The sequence below is a fragment of the Neltuma alba genome, unplaced genomic scaffold (assembly GCF_004799145.2).
Source record: "Neltuma alba isolate B1F8T4 unplaced genomic scaffold, ASM479914v2 tig00013565_pilon, whole genome shotgun sequence".
Classification (NCBI taxonomy): domain Eukaryota; kingdom Viridiplantae; phylum Streptophyta; class Magnoliopsida; order Fabales; family Fabaceae; genus Neltuma; species Neltuma alba.
Genome location: NW_021637767.1, coordinates 69,909 through 94,969, shown reverse-complemented (window position 1 = coordinate 94,969; position 25,061 = coordinate 69,909). Strand labels below are relative to the sequence as shown.

The window sequence follows — 25,061 nt, the reverse complement described above, 5'->3', positions numbered from 1 at the left end:
AGGATTTATATTTAGTTTTATTTTAAATAAGATAATGACTTCTCATTGATGATTGGTGTCATAATCCTTTAATATTTAGGGATCAATAGCTGTCATTATTAGTACCTTGATGTTACTTATTTTAATAATGTAACTATCCGCATTATGTCTTGAATTATTATTATTTTTTGTCTATGAAGATTCTAAAATCTAAACTCATAAAAAGTTGGGATGTGCTGCGTTAAGAATATTGCGGGCTTTAGGATTAGTTAGAAATAAAACTCAGCAAGAAGAAGATTTAAAAACATTTCTCATAAAATTAACGACAAGAATGAAATGTATGCACGAATATTATAATTGTAATATACTACCTCCGGTCCTAATTATATTTGAGGAGATTAAGAAAAGAAGTTAAGTTAGTTATTTGTCATAAATAGATATTGTCTTTCCTAAAATATCCTTACTAATTAAGTGTATTGGTTAGAACTACCATTATTAGAAGGATTATCTTGGAAGAAAATGTATAAATATTAAAGACAAAGTAGACCGGGGTCTTATATTTAGGACTAAAATAAAAGTCAAATGAGGTTCTATATTAAGGACCAGAGGTAGTACTCAGTAATGGTTAGTTAATTAGGGTTAATGCCTAATTTTGCTCTGCCTATAAGCTTTGACTTTGAGGATTCAAAATTTTTTATTAGATCAATATCATCTTAAAAGTATTAAAAAAATGAGTAAAATTGCCCTAACCATTTAAAAACTAATATTAACTGTTAATATTTTTAATGGTCTGGTGTAATATTATTTATTTTTCATTTAACACTTTTGAGATAATATTTAATCTGATAAAAGCTTTTGAATACTCACATTTTTTATACTAAAATTTTTGGAACAAAATAAGACATCAACGCAACTAATTATGATGACAGAAAGAATGACAATGAATGGGCAAGTGGGATTGATGAACGATTACATGCCGTGTTTGTAATATCTTGTTGTGGGGTTGGTTATCACATACTTCAAATTTGAATTGTCATCACTTTTATATAATTGATCTTTTCCATATATATATAAAAAAAAGAATTGTCATCACTTAATTGGAGTTAATAATTCCTAATCTTTTATACGTCTGAATTGTCCAAGGTAGTCATCTTTCGTTGTCATACCATACACATAGGCATGCACTCTCTCTAGGTTGTTTATAACAATTAATAATGTTTCACCAAATTTCATAGGCTTTTTATTAAGGTTGGGGATATTATCATCCTCATGATGCCTCGGTGACTTTAAAGCGATTTATATAGGAATATTTATTTATATTGCTCAACATTTTCTAAGCGATTTCTTTTAATAAAAATTTTACGTGAGTTGGATTTTAAATACTTATTATAACTAGGATACGTATTTAGACTTAAACAATAGTACCTAGAAAGTTATTTACAAATTACTTACCAATAAAATTATATATCAGCAACGAGATTTGAATTCATTCTCATGTAAACTATGAATTATATTTTTTTATTAATCCGACCATGAAAAAAAATCAAATTTAAATCAATTAAAAAGATAGGATGACATTCCTCATCAATCAAATTTTTATATATACTTAAATTATTAAAATAAAATCTTATATGTTTAACAAGTAACTAATTGCCTTTATATGTTGAGATAAGGACCTAATTACAAGTTAACTAGAGATCATGCTACCTAATTAGATTGGGTAGTTGAAATTTAATTAAAAAGATTGAACACTAGGATAATGTATTGGAAACGTTTAATCATATTCATGATGCATGAATAATAATAATAACCCAAAGATGTGTACGAATTCTTCATTATTTGGCAGGTAAGATTTCTACGTGTACAAATGACAACATGCCTTTTTTCCAAGTTATTATAATTATTGATCTTACCAAAATAAATGTTATAAATAGCATCATAATTTCAGATAAAAGAAATATCATCATAATCCTTCAAAATCTGAATCATATGTTGAACTCAAGTACTTATCTAATACACCTTTTTATTATATTATAAAGCACTTCGACATGTTTTGTCATAATTAAGGAAAAACTTAAGCCTGGTAAATTTTATCTTAAAATCTAATAGCTTTTTAACTTTTCCTTTATTGGATATATACTTTAATGGCTTGTTCCCATTAATAATGAATGAAGGGTACAAATATATATTTATATAAAAAAATTTAATAATGTAATTTATAAATTGAATAAATTAACACACACTTTCTCTAGACCTTATAAATAAGATTAGGGGAGTAAATCAAGAGAATAAACTGTCAGTCAATACAAATAATTACGCAAAGTTTGATTAAAATCATGACTCAATCAAATTAATGGAACTAAATTCAAATTATCTTTGATAGATCGAAGGGCAGTAAAAGGAAGTCCTCTTAATAGTCTTATATGGGGATTGTGAACATTGAACAACGTGAAAAGATTTGTGAGAATTAAAAGGAAAATGAAAAGTTGATGATGATAAGAATAATGATTGTGATGAAGAGAAGATAGGTACGTATCAGCCGCATGAAATTATTTCTTCCAATATGACACCTCAAGTGTACAAAAGTTGTCGTCTGAGGCTCTGAATTGAGTCGGTTTGGATGATATGAATGCATAAGCCTCCAAAACTAAAATAGTGGAATTCATCCTCATTACCTCACTAATCTTGTGCACCGAAAAGCAGTGTTATTTTCGATCAAAATAAAAGAAGAGAAGGATAATGTTATACTCCTCCGGTCCTTAATATAAGATTCATTTAACTAATTTAATTAGATTAAAAAAATTAGGTAAGTTAGTTAATTAAAAGAAATGTGACACATTTTTTTCCTAAAATACCATAATCATCTTTCTTAATACTTCCTCTTTCTCTTCTATTTGATTATGGTTGAGAAAGTATCCATAGGGGTAATTTAGAGAAAATTGATAAATATGATAAATGGGTCTTATATTTAAAACCAAAACCAACTCAACAATTGGGTCCTATATTAAAAACCGGAGGAATATATATATATATATATTCAATGCGAGTCATGATTAATGAGAAGGCTCTGGTTAATCTCAATTCCTTAATCCATGGATACTTCTTCAACCTTGGCTGGCTCTAGTTATTAGATCTGACGCATGGTTTGGTCGAGAGAGAGGGAGAGGCAGAGAGATATTTTCCAACAGTCGAGACATATTGCATCACATATTCACATTCCCTTTGAAAGGGGGAAAATCGACACGCTATACAAATGATGATTAATAATCAGTCAAGTTATTTTATATTTGATGTTAATGTTGAAAAAGTGCCTTTTTTTTTTTTTTAATGTTGTTTAGGAAATGGGGTCTGGTCTTGATTGTAGAGCCGGGAATCAGGGCCGGCCCGGCCCTCCAGGGCTGGCCCTTCAGGGCTGGCGGGCTTAAAAGGGCCGACCCTCCAGGGCTGAAATTTTAAAAATACCCCAATTTGCTAAGCCCGGCCCTTAAGCTACAGGGTCAGGGCCGGCCCGCGGGCTTTTGGCCCGTTTAAGAAAAAATACTATTTTTTATATTTATCATATTTTTTTATAAAAATATAAAATAAACCAATGAAATTATTAATAAAAAACATAAATATGAATAAAATTAAGTCACAAATATAAAATATTATCATATATAAATATTCATCAACATCTAAGAACATCTAAAACATTCATTAACAAGATAACAACATCTAAAAGTTTTATCTATAATGCAATTATGCAATAAATAAACACTATCATTAATCTTTTGAAACTTCATCATCACTATAATTAATTATTTTTCTTCATAAGTATGCTTTTCTTTCGTAACAAAAATATCAAGTTTTTCTTCTTTATAAGAATTTTATTTTTAAATTTTGCAATCTAACTATTATTTTACTTTAATGTGAGAAACATTGTTGTTGAAACTCATGAATTTCTAATTCAAATTATAGAATCACAAGTTATATAAGTATAAAAATATTCTATTATCAAATATATATATAGTTTAAAAATATCAACGCATATAATATAAATCAAATCATTATTAAAGTCCAAATTAACCCATTTTTTAAAAATTTAATTGGATAAATTATTGTCTAAAACTAAATTTAATTTTAAAATGATAATAATAACTAAATATTTGAAATATTATTAACAATGCAAAAAATTAATAACATTAATATTATATAAAAAAATTTAAAAAATAAAAAAAATTATAAAAGGGCTTAAAAGGGCCGGCCCGTGGCCCTCCAGGGCCGGCCCTTTTAAGCCCTTGGCCCTCCAGGGCCAGCCCTCCAGGGCTTATTTCTCATTTTAAAAGAAAAATATCAAGCCCAGCCCTCATAATTTCAGGGCCTAAAAGGGCCGGCCCGACGGGCTCGGCCCGTTTTCCCGGCTCTACTTGATTGTATTGGGCTCAAAGTGAGCTAATTGCCAATTAGCAATTTTGCTTAAATATATTTTGGGTCTGTTTGGATAACATATAGAAAACCATGGTTTTGAGACCCAAACCATGGTTTTGGTCCCAAACTTGCCAAACACCCAGAAAAAAACAGAAACCATGGTTTTGGGTCAAAATCATGGTTTGGAGCTCAAAACCATGGTTTCAGAAGAAGTGAATCCATTCTGCTTCTAGTTCAAATGGGAGAGTATGATTGTGCCTGTAGAGTAGATCTTAACGATAATATGATTTTAACATTTCTCAATTATTTTTTTATAAACATATCTAATCTTATATTTTATAAATATATATATACATATTAATTATATTATTTTACATATTATTAATTATGTTGGTAAAAAATATATTATTAACAATTTTATTTTTTCAAATTAAAATATATTATAAAATCTATCTTTTATGTAATTATCATACTAACTTATACTTTTTTTAGTAAAATTTGTACATATAAAAAATTCTTCTGATAACAACTATCCAAACACTCTCACTTGTCAGAATCACTTTTTCACAAAATCTATTCTTCACAAAATCTATTTTTTTCAGAAACTATTCTCCAAACCATGGTTTGGTTTCATCCAAACACCCTTTTTATGTCCCAACATAAAATAATGCAGAACTTACCTTGACGTTGCCTCCGAGCTTGGCGAAACACGAGTTGCAGATCTTAGATATCACTGGGCTCCACGTTTTCATTTTGAATCGGGATTTCTTGTATACCATACCAAAGAATTGATATAGGTTGATTTTTTTTTTTGTGAGCCAAAAATATAAGTTGTTTAAACTAACCTTATAATGAATAAATAAAAAAAAATTATACAAATTTGAGAAAATTTCACTTCATCCCCCAAATGTAAAAACTTTTGCAATGCCATAATCCGATGCACTGGGAGTAGAAGATTAGGAAAGGAGCATATTGAAATCGAATTTTTCACATCATGTTGAGAGCCATTACAAACACAAGCGAATTACAAGCTCCTTAACAAATTTAGCAATCATGTTTCTACTCGTTTATTATGGCCTGAATGAGCAATATACTGAACATATGAAGACATATAACACAGCCAAAAACAAATCTGTTGCTGTAGTGCCAAAAAAGTAGAACTTTCCAGAGAAAGAAAAATTCCGAGAACTTCAAGTCTCCCACTGAAAGAACTACTTCTTTCAAAACTAAATACTACTGACCAGAACTGAAATTTAATATATGATACACTTCCCCGTCATCTTTCAAAAAGGTACTTCGGCAGGCTCTGGCTCTAACGCGCGCAATAAAGGTTCTTGCAACTCGGGGTTGACGGGAAACAGATTACATTGAGCATATTGTGCCATCAACTGATCCGCAAGAACCAAAGCCACCATGGCTTCTACCATTGGTACAGCTGCATTGACAGACCATTGAACAATACATCAGAAAGTGCCTTTTCTCCAAGCGAGAGTGGTGGTAAACAAAAGGTGAAAATATGCCTTGTTATAAATCCTAATTATCCTTTCTATTATTTTGTCGCCGTAAGAAACTTATTTGCCCTTTCAGATCAACTGATCAAGTGATAACTCACCTTTCAGCGAACCGATCTTAGCAGCTTTAATAAATTACTTTTCTTTTATCAAGAAATTATGAAAAAGAATTAGAATTTTTTTTTTTTTAAGTGTGGACAGATTTTTTTTTTTTTTTTTTTGGGGTGATAGATTAAAGCGTGGATAGATTAATACCACTGGAAGGATGAAAAAAGTAAGAGAGTTATTTACCTCTTGGGACAACACAAGGATCATGGCGACCACGAGCTATTAGCTCCGTTTCTTTCTTATCTCTGGTCACTGTATGCTGTTTTTTCTGCACAAGGGTCAATAGGTGTCACATTTCCTATCACTAGTTCAGAACATTACTATGATACCAGCTAAAAAATGGGGAAGGAAAAAAGGGTAGAAATGACTTGTTTTGCTTCCATTTTATTGCCTACAGGCTGTTTCCACTTCATTTATTTACAAATACAATAGAGGTTATAAATGGAATTGGAATATCTAAGGTGAATGTTTAAATAAAAATTTAACATAGAGAGATAATAATTGGTATGATCATTTATGGTACCATAACAAGTGAGATAAAATAATACCAATGCATCGCTCAGAACAGATCTTCAATCCCAGGGGAAAAGAGGGGACAGCAGTATTGAATAAATCATTTTTTTACCTTGTTGAATAAATCAATTATGACAAATGAATTGATAAAGAACATTAAAAACTCCTAATGTGCCACTTCCAAGCAAGTCAAAAGCACGGTTTCACACTTTCACAAAGGCATATTTACCACATATACAGTAATTTGAAAGATATCAATCAGACGATCGTGTGCCTGTGTAGTGAACTACAGACAGTGCTTGGATGCACGGCTATGCTAGTCAAAAGCACGCCTTAATACTTTTTCCATTTAAAGCATGAAAAAGAAAAACACTCATTGTACCACATTGAGTTTCTCTGTATGGTAAAAACAACTTAAAGCGCTTCAAGGCATTGTGCTTTTGATGTCCACTATTATACTTTGCCGACATTTTTGTTTTGTGAATTTTCTGTCAGTTTCTTGGACCTTTTACTGTACAAGTAATGTTAATCAAATCCAAATTGTTCAATAAAACATTGAGAAAAAAGCAACGGCATCATCTGCTTATTCTCAGCGGCACTTTACAATATTTTGATAAGACCCAACCTCCTATTGTCACTAGGACAAACGGAGAGGGACATGGGGACTATTGATAAGACCCAACCTACCACCGCCACTAGGACATACAGTGAGGGACAGAGGGAGAGGCAAAAAGGCAGAAAATGGGGATCTATAGGTCCAAAGGAAAACATAGGGGTTAGGCGTCAGAAAAAGCAGAAATCGGGCGGCAAAAAGATGAGGGCTTCATGATGAATGGCTGAATGTCAGCAGGATGCATAAAAAAGAAGAGCGGGGAAGAACTTTGAAAGTGTGGCTTGGGCCTCCAGGTGGAAAGTGCCAACCTCTCAAAAGTTTGGCAAACCTGTTTTGTTTTTAGACAGTTCGCAGTGTCTGTGTGTGTGACTTGTATGTCTTGTTCATTGTTATTTGTTAGTGTAGTAATCTGAAGTTACTGCGTAGTATATAGCTATGAGGTTCAAAATTATCCACTGTAATGCTTAAATTATCAACCATAGATGTATGGTATGAAAGAGGAGCTATCAAGCTACATTCTTGCTAGACACTGACCCTTTTCAACCGACTCTCCCTTCTAATAGCCTTGTGCACATTTATGTTCACAGGCATGAATTCGTCCCCCAATGTGAGTGAGGTGAGATTCACAAGTACAGGAAAAAATAAATATTTGGCTTACTCCAATGGTAGAAGTTGGCTTGAAAGCTATTCTCATGTTTATGATCTCGCCATTGGAAATTCCACCCTAATTGTCAAACAGATAATAGGTTAGCACACCATATATTATTAGACCATCATACTGCACACAAAGAAACAACACACGAGAAATTATAAAACATAAGAAATACCTGAATCCCGCCAGAGCGGTTGGTTCTTGTTCTCATCTTTCCATGCTGATCTACATAAAACTCATCATTGTGTTCGCTGCCAGTCAAAAAAGTACCTGAAATAGTTTCATTAAGCCATCAGAAGACCTATGATACAAGGACAGAAAGAAATTACTAAACTAGAGTCTATTCATTCAGATAAGTCTGTAAACTTAAAAGGACAAAGCCGATGAGAGAGATATATACGAAAGCTGTGCAACCTGCAAACCCACTGCCAAACTGGAAGCCCTTTGTAGCCGGCAATGACATAACAGCTTTAGCCAGCTCAGCTTCAAGTTTGTCAAATACAGGTGAACCGAGACCCTGATAAATAGTAATGTCAGCTCTTCTCCATGTGGAAATACAAGATAAATTTAATGATATGACACAACATGTGGAAGAAAGACTTCAGGTTGAAAGGATAGTTCTTATAAGGTGTCCGGCACGCAAGAAAACATACATTAAGGCAATTTTTATTTTAAGGCTCTAAAGTCTAAACACACTGTCCATTTGCTGGCCCAAAAAAAAAAAAAAACCACACTGTCCATTTCTTTTATTACGTTTCAAATAGCAAACGTGTCAAGGACATTCCTGAATCATGCAAGTTACCAGAATACCAAATATTAGGGCCAGAAGACGTCAAATGACTTGGGAATCATAACTTCTTTTCTATTAGGGGTAATAAAACATGCCGCATATGTAAGGAAAGTTCTTAAGTTCCGCTGGATGGCTAAGGGCATAGAAAGTCCAGGTCCAATTTAGGCCCAAAGTTCACTTTATTCCACGTCTTTTGGAAGTTTTTTTGTCACATGCCTGTAACTTATGAGTTTCTAAATCAATGAGTCAATTATTTTCCATTTACGCTATAATTATATTTGTATTTAAGATATTTGTACTTTTTATCATTTAAAAGTTTAAATATGCTTGAAATCCTACCCATTAGCTTGCACTGACAGTTCCCTTGAGGTTTTGATAGAAAAGATGAAGAGAGACTTACACGTGGACAATTCCTCACGATGCATGTTACAACTCCACCAACAGAATCACCTTTCACCCGGACAGCATCAACGGCAGCTATCATCTTCTCAGCATATTCTGGGTCTGGGCATCGGACAATGTTACTTTCTATCTGGAACAATCTCCAATAAATGGCAAACAATTTCACAGTTAAAAAAAATACAAATAGCTAATAAGATATCTATATAATTTCATTACGGTGATGATCAGTCAATTTTCTCCCAGAAAAAAGAAATTTGTTGATTTCAGCGTGCAAATGCAAATACCGGAATTAGGTGCTTGAAAGCCAAAATTAAATCACAATGACAATTTGAAATTTCTACTAAGCCAACTATGTAGGGGCGGCAGCCAACATGCTTTGAAATATATTGATGCTAGATAGGCACAGATTGCAAAATACATTCCAGCAAAGAGTGCATGTTGGAAAGCTCCTTTTTAAATTAATAAAGTAGGTGAGAGTGGACTTCTTCACAGGTTTGGTAAATGGTAAATCACTAACATAGAAATCCACAATTTTTTGGGCAGAAGAGGTTGGGGGGGTGTACATGTTTTAAAACAAAAACTACTCCATATAGTACAATGAGAAATCACTATTGAGGACATTACATGTATATTAAGTTTGATACCTGTTCAAGTGTCAGAGTGTCATGATCAATTAGGTCTTCAGGGAGAACAACATTGTGAACTTGAGAGACATAGGCAAGTACCTGAGTCATAAAATACCCTTTAGCCAAGGATATTGCTTGAGAAGTTGCCAATTAGAAAGAAGAAAAGCACATAAATCTAGGAGTGATAGGCTTGCTCTGATTGAATAGCATCAGCTATAGGCACATGTTAAAATTAAATTAACAAAGCCCAAATATTACAAGAGACATAGCAAAATTAAGGCTCAAACAAATTTTGATGTAATCTTTAGAAACTTATATTTTCAACGAGTGGAAGTGCATAAAGGAAGTACGAAACAACAAAAGAGGATGAAAATATTAATATAACGAAAAATAACACTTCCTTGTAACCAGCAATAAAAGAAGTTTCAGAACAAGGAAAATTAGTAGCATAGTCATAAACATCAATTCCTAATCACTCACAACAGATGCATGCGCCATTATGAGAGGAAACCATACTTCAGTGTTATTACACGCAATCAAAGGCATGCACATAATGAATAAAAGATCTGTTAATGTATTTGGTTGGGGGAGAGAAAGAGAAGAAGATCAGAGAACAGATGGAGATGAGAGAAGAGAGAGAGGCACAGTCAATCAATCCAAATAGTGCGACTTCATGACGGAAATCAGAAGGTACAATACGCTTCTCATTTATAGATGCCCCCTTCTAAGAGATACCAGCAGATATAAATGAATCCTATCAACTTAAATCTTAACTAACAGTAGCAGCAACTAATTCCTTTCTTACTTGTTATTACATAACAACACAGGTCTAAGAGTCGTGCATGGCATGCCAAAAGGCCCAAAAAAAAAAAATTGCCTCAATGGAGGCCTAAGGGATCTTTCCAAGCTCCATGGTTGAACCTCTTAAGGCTTGTATCTTACGTATCAGTCATAGAATAAGATAGTCCTAGATCATTCGTGGGGTTTGCAATGAATGTTCCTAAAGGAATTACAAGAGTCATTATTTTTGTCCTAAATTCATTAAGTAGAATGTCCGACTCCATTTACTGTCTTCTGAATTACAAAAGAAAAATAAAACAATTTGCATGTGCAGCTAACTTAGCAGATTAAAGAAAAAAAAAAAAAGGAAAATTGAAAAGCACGCACATGCTTATATCTATCCAATGCAGTCATAACAACAACGATAATGATAATGAGAAACAGCTTAACATTAGAACCTCACTCAATTACATGTGCAAGCAACGCACCTCAGTTCCAGAAAACTCCTTAAGGATTTTCTTAGCAACAGCACCAGAAGCAACTCTTCCTATAGTTTCCCTTGCAGAAGATCTACCACCTCCCTTAAATGCAAACAGTTCATAAACATGAGCTTAATGAAAATTTCATGGAATAAAGCATCTCATTCATCAGTAATTCACATAGAATGCCACTGCTGCTGTGACATCACATTGCAAAACTTAGTACCTGCACTGATCTGACACCGTACTTCATATCATAGGTTGCATCTGCATGTGACGGTCTATAAGCCAATGACATCTCACTATAATCCTGACAATGAGACGATACAATGGGGAAAAACTTTAAGCAAGGAAAAATACATTGAATATTACTCCGTGTGAACGTGTGAGTGATAATCAGAGAACACGATTGCTGCTGTTACAAGTAAAAGTAATTTATGAGGATTACAAAAACTGTTCTACATGTTAGTCCACATAAGTTCCCAGCCATCCAAAGTTTCTTCTCTAAATTGAAACGCCATTATAAAAGGCCATTCACAGTGCATATTTTGAACATTACCTTAAAGTACAAATAGAAAAAGAGGAGAAAAAACAAGCCCATAGCCTTTTCCTTTCTTTAATAAATACTTCTCACACAAATATAAAATTAGCTTCAGCATTAGATACTCACATGTCCTCTTTGGTCAGTGTTGGGAACAAATACATGAATTGGCGTTCCAGTAGTAACTCCTGCAATGCACACATTATGTTTCAGATAATTTACATGTATCATAAAACTTCTAAGTTGATAATGATTGGAAGGAAGATTGACCTTCAGAAACTCCTGAAAATATTTTACACGTATCAGTCTCTTTTCTGGGAGTAGTAATTCGGCTCTGACCTGGCCTCCTATAAACATAAACTTTGAGAATTTATTAAAGAAATTTTGACTCAGAAGAATCATAACCAATGACTACTCATTACTGCTAAATTCCCTCTACAGGAGAAATGTTAGTCAAAAACTTCCATTGGCAAGTACCTCCTGTCAAGATCCTCTTGCATGTCCGCTTCTGATAGCGGTAAACGAGGAGGGCATCCATCAATTACGCAACCAACACCTCCTCCATGAGATTCTCCGTATGTTGTCACACGAAAATAATTTCCATAGGTACTACCTGCTGCCTGTATCTCTGTAATTAATCAGGGAATCAGTACAAAATATTGCTGGCATGAGTGCAAAATATTTTATATGATTCATTGACTTTCCTATTCAAGAATTCCACAAGTTCTGAAACTCTCATTTTCCTTGAATATGGAAGAAATTACGGCAGGCGGTATTCCTAGTAAAATATGTAAATCCTTCAATGAATTTGCATGCTAATATGATCATACGTGAAACTCCAATTCACATAAACATACATACGCAATTTTTTAAAAAGATTTTATGTAAAGTCTATAAAGCAATCGCATACTAAAAGAATATCACTAATGAGTAATGAGACAAATAAACCAAACTATCCTCACTTCAACTACTTCCACTTTCAAAAAGTAAAGTACGGCGCCCTGAATAAACAGATTTATAAAATAAAATCGAAATTCAAGATGCCGAAGACAGGAAGACAGAGAGAGCTCACGCAGTCTCTTCGGAGCGCCGGGACGAACAGAGATTTGAACGACGGCGGAGGAAAGCTGACGGCCATCCGAATTGAAGGAAGAAAAAGTACCGGATAAGAATGACTTGGAAAAGATGGAGGAAGCCATTAGATCGCAGTGGACCGAGGAACAGGAAGGAGGAGGAGTAGAGGGAAAAGAAGGTTGTTGAGAGGTTGAAGGGCAAAATGTGTAATTATAGAAAAATCAGTCCTCACCTACCATCTCTGTTTTGCTCTGGTGTCTCCACCTCTCTCATCCCGAAACTTTATTCTTACCGAATTTTTCATTTCCAAAAATTAAAATTAAAATTACAATTACAAGTTTAATTTATAAAACTTTTCTGTTAATTTTTCTTAAATTGCTAAAAATTAAATTAAGCTACTTTCTTCTTTTTTGTATTCCCTAACTTAAAAATTAGTTCTTTTTTGAAAAATTATTTTTATTTGTCATTTTACTCCATTCAACAAACCATTAACTCATTTTTTTTATAAAAAAAACAAGAATGTTGATGGCATAATAATTCATATACATATTACTCCTCCGGTCCTTATTATAAGACCCAATTTGACTTTTTATTTGATCCTAATTATAAGACCCAATCCATTTTCTCTTTTATATTTATGCATTTTTTTTCAAGATAATCCTTATAATAATGATAGTTTTAGCCAATATACTTAATTAGCAAGGATATTTTAGGAATAACAACACTTATTTATTATAAATAACCAACTTAACTTACTTCCTTAATCTCCTCAAATAAGTCAATTGGGTCTTATAATTAGGACCGGAGGAGTATTTATATAACACATAATTGCTGGTCAAAGCTGTGTGGTTCTGCTTGGTTAAAGTGTGGGTGGGTAGGTGAGGAGCTTCTATAACCTAGCATGCCATTTGGTTTGGTGCCCCTAATTGGTTTTTGGGCATTTGGTACGCATGAATATGGTGGATGGCTAAAGTATTTTAAATTCTAAGCAAGAAATATTTTGTTGATATTATAAGGGCTCAACGAAAACCTTCACTTTTCAGTCGTGTAATGTTTACACAATGAGGGTTAGTTTACTCTGTTTTTGTGCCCGTTACTGAGATATGTTAATGTAGTTGTCATTATTTCTGGGAATCACTCCCCTGAAATAGTTCACACCAAAGCTTTCTTTGATCAAAACCTTCATGATCGATCATTTGCAGGCTGCTCTGACTTGGCAAAGGCCTTTGTTTTCCATCTCAATCTGACTTCAAACTCAAGGCCTTTATTCCCTCTCTCTCTCTCTCTCTCTCTTTTGAAAGGCAAGTACAGAGCTTGAAGAGTTAAACTGCTAAAACAAACAATCTAAGAGAAAACAAAACAGTTCGCCCTAGCAGCAAAACCTTCCTGATGGGTAGTCAGATCCCTGCTCATATCATGAAGCATTCCTTGCGAGAGAATCAGCTCATACCTTTTCTGTACGAATGGATGATCTCTAGATCCCAGATGAGGAGCGACCTCACTTCATCTATGATAGTTTTCAGAGTATGATTAGAACCGTTGTCAACCAACAATAAATGAACAGCCTCCAAGGAATCTGTGTGGAGTTTGATTTCTTTTAATCCATTATGTGCAGAATAATGCCATTGAACTCCTTTTGTCAAACTAGAAAGACCTGATAGTTTGAATTGTCCCATACAATCTCACAGAGAATTTTTGTTGTTTTCTTGTATAGGCTATCTTTTGCTTGTCTGTGTTTCTTCTACTTTCTCTGTGGCTATTTTCCTTTTGCTGTCAAATGGTGTTAACTGTATCATGTCTTTATTAAGACACAGTGGGTGCCCCATAGCATTATGACAATGGTTTCATTTATTTGGCACACTTCCAAAATCACAATATCATGGAAAATTTCTGGGCTGGGGGAAAAAAAAAAAGTGCAGGACTCAAGTTGTAACTGTACTAGTTTTAACTGACTAAATACCATACTGAAACAGGTTTAAAAAACATACTGAAAGAAGTATGTCTCAATTAAATGCTAATAGTGGCTGGAATAGAGAATTTATTTGGACGGCCTTTCTTTGGGAGGCTCTAACACAGGATTCAGAGGTTCTTGCAGCTCTGGATTGATGGGAAAAAGACCACATTGTGCATATTGTGCCATCAATTGGTCCACAAGTACCAAGGCTACCATGGCTTCTACAATAGGCGCGGCTACAAAATAACATGAATAAAAGAGAATGAATGAGCACAAATTGATGTGTTGCTGACATAAAAGAAGATTATTGTTCCATCATATACCTCTTGGGACAACACAATGTTCATGGTCACCACGAACAATGAGATCTGTCTCTTTCTTGTCTCTAGTCACTGTATGCTGCTTTTCCTGCATATCAAAACTGTTCATGACAATGCAAGCAAGAACAGACGTGCTTCTGGAGCAAATTAAATTAGTACGTGTCACAAACACAAATACAAAAGGGACCCTCCATGGGTAACCCTTTCCAAGGTCATTAGATGCTCTCACTTGAAGACTAACCCATTAGGCAGGAGAGCCCATTAAACGTATAAATCATACTTCACTTGTGAAGCTCTCTGGTATAAGACTCTTAACAGTACCATGGCAAGGTTTTAATGACTATTCATGATCCTCATTTTATGTGATACTATGAGCTTCCTCATAAGGTGTGAAATTATTTGCTTGAACGCTTAACATGCTTAGCCACAAACTTTCAAAAGAAGAGAGGTATAGGACTTACTGTAATGGTAGGTGTTGGGTTGAAGGCGATTCTCATGTTTATGATCTCTCCATTGGAAATTCCACCCTGATTGTCAATATACATAGAGCATACATTATCAGAAAACCATCAAACTGCTCAACCAGAAACATCTGAAGAAATTATAAGACAACAAAAGACCTGAATCCCACCAGAGCGATTTGTCTTTGTCCTCATCTTTCCATACCTGTCTATATAGAATTCATCATTGTGCTCGCTTCCAGTCAAAAAAGTGCCTACAATAGTCTCATTAACTGAGTCATTAGAACACATCCATGATGCCAATGAGGAGTTTTGTAGTGTGCTTTCTGTTTACTGCCTGTTACTGTTTGATTTCTTTTTGACAGTGTTGGTTACTATGCATTAGAATTTTACTCATTCTCATTGAATGAGGCAGGATTTTTCTTGCTATGTTATGATATTTTGGTGGAGATTCTATCAGAAACTTGCTTTTTCTTTTTTCAATGAACTAGTGCCTGTTCATTCAAATCAATAAGTAAACTCGAAAGGGCCAAGAAAATGAGATTAAAATGTTAGCAGGATGCACAACCTGCAAAGCCACTACCAAATTGGAACCCATTGGCTGCAGGCATTGATAGAACAGCTTTGCTAAGTTCAGCTCCAAGTTTATCAAACACCGGCGAACCTAGGCCCTGATCAATATTAGTGTTCATTATTTTAAGTAGAAAACAAATGTATTAAAAACAAAGATCAAATAACATGCTTCATTTCTTTTTATTTGCCTATCTTTCAAGCGAAACACGTAGCTGAGGGATTCCAAAACATTCTAGTTTATCAGAAATATCAAATATTACAAGGGCATAACTTCTATTCTTGTAAAGCACCCCTATTTGTCCCCTTCATATATGTTACTGGTTTCACTGTTTCGAAGTCGTGGATGATATGACTCGTTCATTAAATATACCATATTTTTTGTAGCACTTCTTTTCATTTCAGATTTTCAATTGTGCTCACAATTCTACTTGCTAACTTGCTGTGGAATCTCCCTTGAGAACTTGATGGTGAAAGATGAGGAGAAACTTACACGTGGACAGTTTCTTACGATACAAGTAACAACACCGCCAGCCGTATCACCTTTCAATCTAACGTCATCAACAACAGCTATCATCTTCTCTGCATATTGTGGGTCTGGACATCGGACATTGCTTTCGATCTGGAAACATGTTGCAAATAACAAATGAATTCTTAGTATCTTGGAAGAAGCATTACTAATACTTGATGAGTGCTAGATAAAAGCTTGAACCATCGAGTAGACAGTGATAACTCAAAACAATTATAAGCAACTCCTCATTCAAACAATTGGAGCCATAAAATTGCATAGTTTATTACCCTAATTACTTAACGGGAAAGGAGGTTTCAGCATACTGATTCCTAAGATGGTCTCACAAGAAAGAGATAAATGGTTTATTAACAATCAAATTATTAAATAATTTATCAATTAAAAGATTCCATTCAATAACTTCATTAAGTATTTTATTTGGTCTTCCTTTAACCCTTTTTTAGAACTACCTAATTTATGCTCCTCCTTGACATCTCCAATGGTTTTTTTTTGTGTATGTCCAAATCACATCAAACCCCCTCTATCATTTTCTTTTCAATAGATGCCACACAAACTCTTCTTATATGTGTTTAATATGAATATCTTATCTTTTCTAATATGACTATACATCTATATTAACATTGCATCTGTTTGGCTCAGCGGTCACAGGTCCAGAAGCTCATTATTTCAGCTTAGAAGTACGTTTAAAATTTTAAGACTGTGTTTGGGATCGTGTTTTGTAGCCTAAAAATACGTTTCCACAAGTAAAAGCTACTTTTTGGATTTTGAAATTGTTTGGATTGACTTCTTTTTATGATGGACTTTTGGGGTCTAATGAGCTTTTGAGCATAAGCTACTTTTTTGCATTTTTAGGGTGAGGAACAGTTTGGCGGGCAAGGGACAATGGAGTGTCTAGGAGAAAAGGAAAGAAGAGAAGACATAATACGGGTATGAACAGTTTTTTTTTTTTACATTCACACATTGTAAAAGTTGAACAATAAATTGAGGATAATATTTTTTTAGTACATACTGTGCATAAATTATCGAAAAAAGTAAATACTGAACGTAAAATGGAAAAATAAAATAAAATAAAGCACCATGCCATTTTTTCATTTATTTACTTAATGTTTATGTTTTTTTTTTGGTAAAAAAGAAGATATCTTTTTGTTTTTATTTTATTGCTTAGAACTTACTGTTATAATATTATTTAATAAAATTTATGTCCTTTTTAGTTATTTTGTATCTAAACTTACTTTTTCATTATTCATCCAAATAAGTTTTACCTTCTCAAACTAATTTTTTTTAACAAAAGTTAACACAAACATAAATCACATTACCCTATCTGACTTTTACCTAATCTGACTTTTGTAAAAATCATATTAAAAAAAAAAAAAAATTTATCGCTTATCCAAACACCCTCTAAATCTGTTTGGTTGGCCTTTTACTTCATCTTATTTATGGGCCAGAAGTGGGATTCAACACATGATTTGAGTAAGCTAAGCTGGGCTACGTTTTGAACTTATGCACTGTGCTTATGATTGGAAAAATAACCCTAAAATAATAATTACAGAGTATCAGATATTCTTCTCTCCCTCTTGTGCCTTTATTCTCTAATTCCAAAGTCTGTTTCATTTTCTCCACCTCGCTCACACTTGTTCACTCTTATCCTTTTCTATTTACAAAAACCTTTTTATAATATTTCTAATTTTTTAAAATATATTTCATTCATTAAATTTCCCTTTTTCTTATTTAGATCATTTAAGTTCATTACATTATATAAATTCATTTTTTTATCATTTTTATTATTTAATAAAAATCATACTTTCCTTGATAATTTTATAAACTAAATTTAATTTAAATTCATTGTATTATGTAAATTTATTTATTTTTATTATTTTCCATGATCTAATAAAACTCATACCCATTTTAATAATTTTACACACTAAACTTACTTTTATTCAATCATAATCCAAATAATTTTTTACCCAATCTAACTTTTACAAACTAACTTTTATAAAATTTAATCCAAATACAATTTACATCATCCAATTTAACTTTTACTCGATCTATTTTTTTCAAAATTCAAATTAACAATAAGTCACTTTTCTTATCGCTAATCCAAACGGACTTATTATTATTTCAGTTATCCCAATTTTATACTCTTGTTGTCTATTTAAAGCCCAACATTCATGACCATATAATATTGATGGTTTGACAAAATTTTTCTTTTACCTTATTAGGTGCCTTTTGATCACAAATAATTTGATAGTATTTGTCTATTTAAATCACTCAATTTGAATTCAATGAGTAAAGTCTCTATCAATTTTACCTTAAAAGAAAGATGATGCTTTATGATCCCCTAATTACTAACTGCCCATAAAATTATGGGGAAAAAGTGATCATCTACATGTTTTGAGACACATAATTTACTGCAGCAACAGCTCAACATCAAGTTACTAATGAGAATTTGATACCTGATCAAAGGTTTGAGTTTCATGATCATTGAGATCCTTAGGAAGAACAATTTTATTAACCTGAGAGGTATAGGCAAGAACCTGAGTCACAAGAAACCTTTGATCAATGAACTAGCAATATTATTGTAAATCAATAATTCTAGCCCAACTTCACACACCTCAGTTCCTGAAAACTCGTTAAGGATTTTCCTAGCAACAGCGCCAGAAGCAACCCTTGCAATGGTTTCACTTGCTGAGGATCTACCACCACCCTTGGACATAAAGTTGCAAAACTATGAGCTTATAATGCAGAATTTGATGTAATAAAGCAAAATCCACTTCTGCACATCATGAAATCACATTGGAAAAGTCAGTACCTGCACTGATCTGACGCCATACTTCATATCATATGTTGCATCTGCATGTGAATGCCTATAAGCTAAGAACATCTCGTGATAATCCTGAATCAAAAACAAGACCGTGGAGTAAGACAAATAAATGCTTGTCTCCTTTTTTTTGTTTTGGGAAATCACTGTTTAATCCCGTATAAGCAATTTGATCACTAAACTTTCACAAGTTGATAGCATGCAATGAAAAGTTCCGATACAAGATATAACAAGAAGTGCTTATTACTCACTTATAAGACTTTTAGCAATTAGATTATGAGCAAAGCATTCTTCTCTCTTCAACCACTTGTCAATACAAAAATAAGGAACCTGTAGCATTAAAGACTCACATCTTCTTTCTGTTCAACATTAGGAACAAAGACATGGATTGGAGTTCCAGTAGTGACACCTGCAATATTGAAATGAAGAGATTACCTCTAGGTCATTTACATGTATCATATAAGTTCTGATGAATTAAAAATAGAAAGAACAAAATTTAACCTTCGGACACTCCTGACAGTATTTTACAGGCATCAGTCTCTTTTCTAGCAGTTGCTGAGTTTGTTCTGACCCGGCCTCCTGATAAATCAAAACCTTAGCAAGGATGTGTTGTTTCACAATATTATATCATCAGTTATCTTATTAACAAGAAAAAGTATTACCACCACTCATCCTTAATATAAGATTCAGATAAATAATTTGAGAACATCAAAAAAATTAGTTAAGTTGGTTATTTATAACAAATGTGTGTTGATTTTTTTAAAAATATTTTCTTTAATCATGTGCATTGAAACTACCTCTTGGTGAGAACTCCTTATAATTAAGAGGGATATTTTAGAGAAAAATTATAAAGTTAGGAGACAAAATATATTAAAATCTTATATTTAAGACCTAAGACAATTCCTAACTAGTCTTACATTAGGAACCGAAGGAATACTATTCTGTTCTAAATATAACAACTAATTGGAGAATTAATTTTGTTTTTAAATAATAAGGCTCAAATCCATTTTATGTCTCAAATTTATATTTTTTTTCCCCAAGCAGATTGCATATAATAAGGTGTGGTTTTATCAATGAAAGTCATAGTTAAATAGAATAATTTAAGGAAATTCGTAACTAATTTCTTAGCATCTATAAATTAATTACTTAGTTCTTTTATTAAACACCATAGGGAATATTGATCAAAAGCAATTAGAGGGTGATGTGCCTTCTATCAAGATGTTCTTGTATGTCAGCTTCCGAGAGTGGGAGAGGGAGACGAGAAGGGCAGGCATCAATTACACAACCAACGCCTCTTCCATGAGATTCTTCATATGTTGTAACACGAAAATAACTTCCAAAACTATTTCCAGTTGCCTGTATCTCTGTAATTAAGCATTAACCAATGATATTAAAAAAATAACCAAGGTTCAAATGTCAACTGAGAGAGTGCTCACATTTAGTGTCTGATAATGACTGAAATAGGATCGCCTTCAATAAAAAGATACTTATACGTAGTAAGGAAAAAAAAAAAAACAGACCCCTCACTTTATTTAAATAAGCAAATATGTCAATTAAATAAAAAAATAAAGAAAGAAAGAAACAATATTGATGTTTTGTTGATTTACTTCCCTCGATAGTTGACATACTTATGCCTTCCATTTTCTATACCAAAGTTGTTGCGTTCTGATTAGTTCTTGCCAATGGGAAGCTTAAGCCTCTGTGTGTGTGTGTGTGTGTGTGTGTGTGAAGGTGAATTACACATTTTATTAGTATAAAATGGTATGAGTCAGGTTATCTTTTACAATAAAAAATTGGTAGTATTAAAAGTAAAATAAACTTGTTAAAATATATGTGTAAGTTATTTTTTAAAAAATAATTATGATCTCTTTGTAAATTGTTAATTTTATAATTAAAAATATTCTAAAAAGAAATTACATGTCCAGTAAGAAGAAAGGAAAATGGCTGTAAAAATCTCTTATTGTAAAATTTATCAGCACCTAAAGACATCTGAGTTTGAGCGAGTATAACTTATCTTTAGCAAGTACAACTTTGTTTTTTAGATGAAATGTGCAGCTCTTCTTTAGTAGCGTGCAGATTAAAACATATCTTACAAATGTCATTTTGTTCTATACATAATTGAAGAATATTTACACCCATTAAAGATAAGTTACACATGAGTGCTTAGAAAATTTCAAGTGCTCATGTGACACCGGTCATTTTTAAGAGATTTACTATATCATTTAAATATACCACCTCCCATCCTTAATATATATAAGATCTTGTTTGACTTTTATTTTGGTCCTAAATATAAAACCCTAATCCATTTTGTCTCTTATATTTATTCTTTTTTCTCTAAGATAGTCTTTCTAATAATGATAGTTCTAACCAATACATTGATTAGTAAAAACATTTTAGAAAATACAACACTTATTTATAACAAATAACTAACTTAATTTATTTTTTTAATCTACTCAAATTAGTCGACTAGCTCTTATATTTAGGATAAGAGGTAGTATAACACAAGTTGGAATCTACATACATTGAAAAAAAAAAAAACTTTCTTTACACACATAAAATTGATAGAAATGATAAAAACGTGAAAAGAGCCAACAAAAGAGTGATGATGGGAAGAAGCAGAAGAAAGGAGAGGAAGAGAAAGCTTACGGAATGGCCTGTGAATGCGATGAGGACGAGGAACTGATGGGGATAGAAGAAATGTGATGCTGTTGGAGATAGAAAACGCCATTATGATTATGCAATGAAGCAAGAAAAACTACCCAGAAACCAAATATATAAAGAAGAAGAAAAGTGGAGTTGCAGTTGCAGAAGATTTGCAGTAATTGAAGAAGGAAAGAGAAGAAGAAGGAGGAGTGTGCTGTCATTTGCCATGAGGAAATCAAATCACATCCATATCTACTGGTCCCAAAAACACCAACGTACTCCAACTCCTCCTACAAAGCTACCACAATGTGTTTATAGCCTGCGCGCACACACACACACACGTCTGTAATACGTAGGATATAAAAAATGGATAAAGGATAAAAGTTTAAAAACAAAAAAAAAATCCTGAAAAAGACTCTTATATTTACACAAAATGAAAATAAAAATAACCAGTTTTGGTAGGAATGAATAAAGACTCTCTTTCATATGCATTTTTTGGTTAGGTTCTGATCTGCTCCATCTTCTTTTTTTACTTTTTTTGGAATAAGAACCGGATAACTTTCTATTCAAACCAAAACTAAACAATACGATAACTATCTTCCTTCGTCAAGATCCGTCCCTTCTAGGAAAGGTGGAGATTGATCAGAATGACGACACTTTATGGACGAAGCGTGTGTTGTTATCTTCATCATCATTATCGACGATAATACCCCGCCAATTTCACTGTTACTTAAGGGGCTATTTTCTTTATATACTCCTCCGGTCTTTAATATAGGACCTTATTGTTGAGTTGATTTTGGTCATAAATATAATATCTATTTCTCATATTTATCAATTTTTTTCTAAATTACCCTGTAAAATGTGTGTGTGTGTTGTAAGTTAGAGTTAATGCTTATATGGAATGATTGTATTCCTCCTATCCTTAATAGAAAATCTATTTAACTAATTTAATTAAATTAAAGAAGCTAGGTAAGTTAATTAATTATAAGAAATATGACATGTATTTCCTAAAACATCATAATTATTTTCCGTAATATCCTCTCTCCCTCTCCTACTTGATTATGATTGAGGAAGTATTAGGAGTAATTTAGAAAAATTAATAAATATAAGAAATAAGTCTTATATTTAAGACCAAGATCAACTTAACAATTAGACCTCATAGTAAAAACCAGAGGAGTATAATCTTTCAAAAATAACTTTTCAATCATAATTTATGAAATATGAAATAAGTATATAAGAAGAATTTTGTCTCAATTTATGTAAATGTGCTTATATTAAGCTGTTCTAAACAAGTACTTAATTAAGAATTTATCTTGATTTTAAATGTAAAACCTCAATTCATTTTTTCTCGCAAATTTATAAATTTTTTCCCATATTAGCCCCACCAAATGAATATATGAACATAATAGAGGGGTTTCCATTAAAAGCACTTACAATGCAAATAATGATTGAAGAGCATATTTTGAAAAAAAAAAAAATCAACACATTTTTTTACAAATAATTAATTTAACTTATTTCTTTAATTTCTGTAAATTAATTTTGAACTTAGAAGGAGTACTATTATTCAAGCATCATATTGTTGAATTTATGCACTAAACTTCTTGAGAAGTTGGAGAATGAAAAAAGAGAGTTTTTTTTTCATCTAATTCGACAAATAGTAACCGCTTGAGATCAAATCCCAGACCTTTAACTTGTAAGAAAATTTATATATTCCTTCAATCCTAAATATAAGACTTCTTTTGTAATGTAATTTACACTATAAAAAGAGTTTTATATTTAAGACTGAATGAGTAGTACTAGATCCAAAGGTTATTGACTAGAAGATTTAATTTTCAAAAGAAAGAAACGGAAGGAAGATGGTAAGAAAATCACAGTCTCCATTGGTTGGCCCCAAGTTTCTAAGTTACAAAGCATACGCATGAGGAGGATGGAGAGAAAAATTAAATTAAATTAAAGAAAAAAAACTATCATGCAAAAATACTGAGTTATATATTGGTAAAAATGTGAGAAAAATAATAATAAAAAGATAGATTTACATAAACTTGTTCTGTTCTCATCGGGATCAGCTCATGAAGACGTTAGCACGTCTGGTAATCAATACAAAAAAAAAGACATCTGCTTTATTTTCTTGTTTCAAAGAAAAAAAAAAGAAAAAAAGGTTTAAGTTGGAAGAAATCATGTTTCCACTTTTTTAAAACATAGCTAAAATTTTACAATTTGCTTTGTTAAAATAAAGTTTCAAAAACAAATCAGCTCATAACGATGTGAGTGATAGGAACTCTCACTATTTAAATAAAAAGTTGTGAGCTCTAATTTTAAATTCATTTAAAATTTTTCCCCTCATTTTTTATTACAACTTATTCATTAATATTTTTATAATGTTTTGTAACTCCTCCTTCAAAATTTAAAATCAAATTTTGATATTTATAACTCATCTTTGTGTTTTTTTTAGTTTTCCTCAAATTTTATAAGCCAGTTTTTTAAAATTTTAAGAATTTTTATATGGAAGTTACTCTCAAATTTTAGAAAATTGACATGTAAAAATGGTAGGAACAGTTGCGAATAGATTAATGAAAATGTATTATGTTAACAAGTGAAAAAAGTATTATTTAAACGAGCCCTTTTGTTTTCGCCATCAATCATTTAAACAAGCCTGCAGAGTAAAGAGTATGTTGACGGAACAAAACATGAATATTATAGCAATAATTGATTAAAATGTCATCAGTTTAAATTAAATAGCCCGATACTATTACTGTTTTTTTTCAATTTTCTGTTCAGGAACAAATGTGTAAAAGATATATTTTTATTTTCAAAAATGTCATTAGTTATTAGGAGGGAGAGAGTGAGAGAGAAAGAGGGAATAAGTTAAAAAAGAGGTGAGAGAGGTTAATTAAATTAGTAGAATGAGATAGCATGTAATTTATGAGGCCAAAAATTTAAAAAATAAAATAAAATTTCAAACATCTTTCGAGTGAATCTTATAAATAAAATCATGACTACTTAAAAAAATGTACTTGGTCTTATTTATAAGGCATAAAAAAACTTGTTTTGGTCATACTTATAAGTAACATCGTTAAAATTTTTAATGTGGATGTTATTTTACCATTTATTTATTATCGTATAAACTATTATTTTTTAAAAAATTGTATATACTAAATATGAAAAAAATTAAAAAGTTGTTTAATTTTAATGTAAAATTAATGAGTTTTGAAGTTTTTTTTTTTTTCCAATCAACATGACAGAAGTGATTTACAAAAATTACAGAGGGAGTAATACCATGAAGTACCTGCA

General features: G+C 32.2%; 1 protein-coding gene and 1 pseudogene across 1 annotated transcript; both read right to left on the bottom strand.

Moving 5' to 3' along the window:
- Nucleotides 1–5,337: 5,337 nt before the first annotated feature.
- Nucleotides 5,338–12,629, bottom strand: LOC114738256 (chorismate synthase, chloroplastic). Its single transcript, XM_028926293.1, has 13 exons — nt 12,474–12,629; nt 11,879–12,029; nt 11,672–11,748; nt 11,531–11,589; nt 11,087–11,170; nt 10,870–10,962; nt 9,620–9,700; nt 8,974–9,105; nt 8,198–8,300; nt 7,959–8,053; nt 7,790–7,855; nt 6,189–6,273; nt 5,338–5,821 (listed from the first exon to the last, which is right to left on the bottom strand). The coding sequence occupies exons 1-13, from the start codon at nt 12,598–12,600 to the stop codon at nt 5,670–5,672; spliced, it is 1,305 nt and encodes a 434-aa protein (XP_028782126.1). The 5' UTR covers nt 12,601–12,629; the 3' UTR covers nt 5,338–5,669.
- Nucleotides 12,630–14,513: 1,884 nt separating this feature from the next.
- Nucleotides 14,514–21,855, bottom strand: LOC114738251 (chorismate synthase, chloroplastic-like; annotated as a pseudogene).
- Between the last annotated feature and the right edge of the window lie 3,206 nt (nt 21,856–25,061).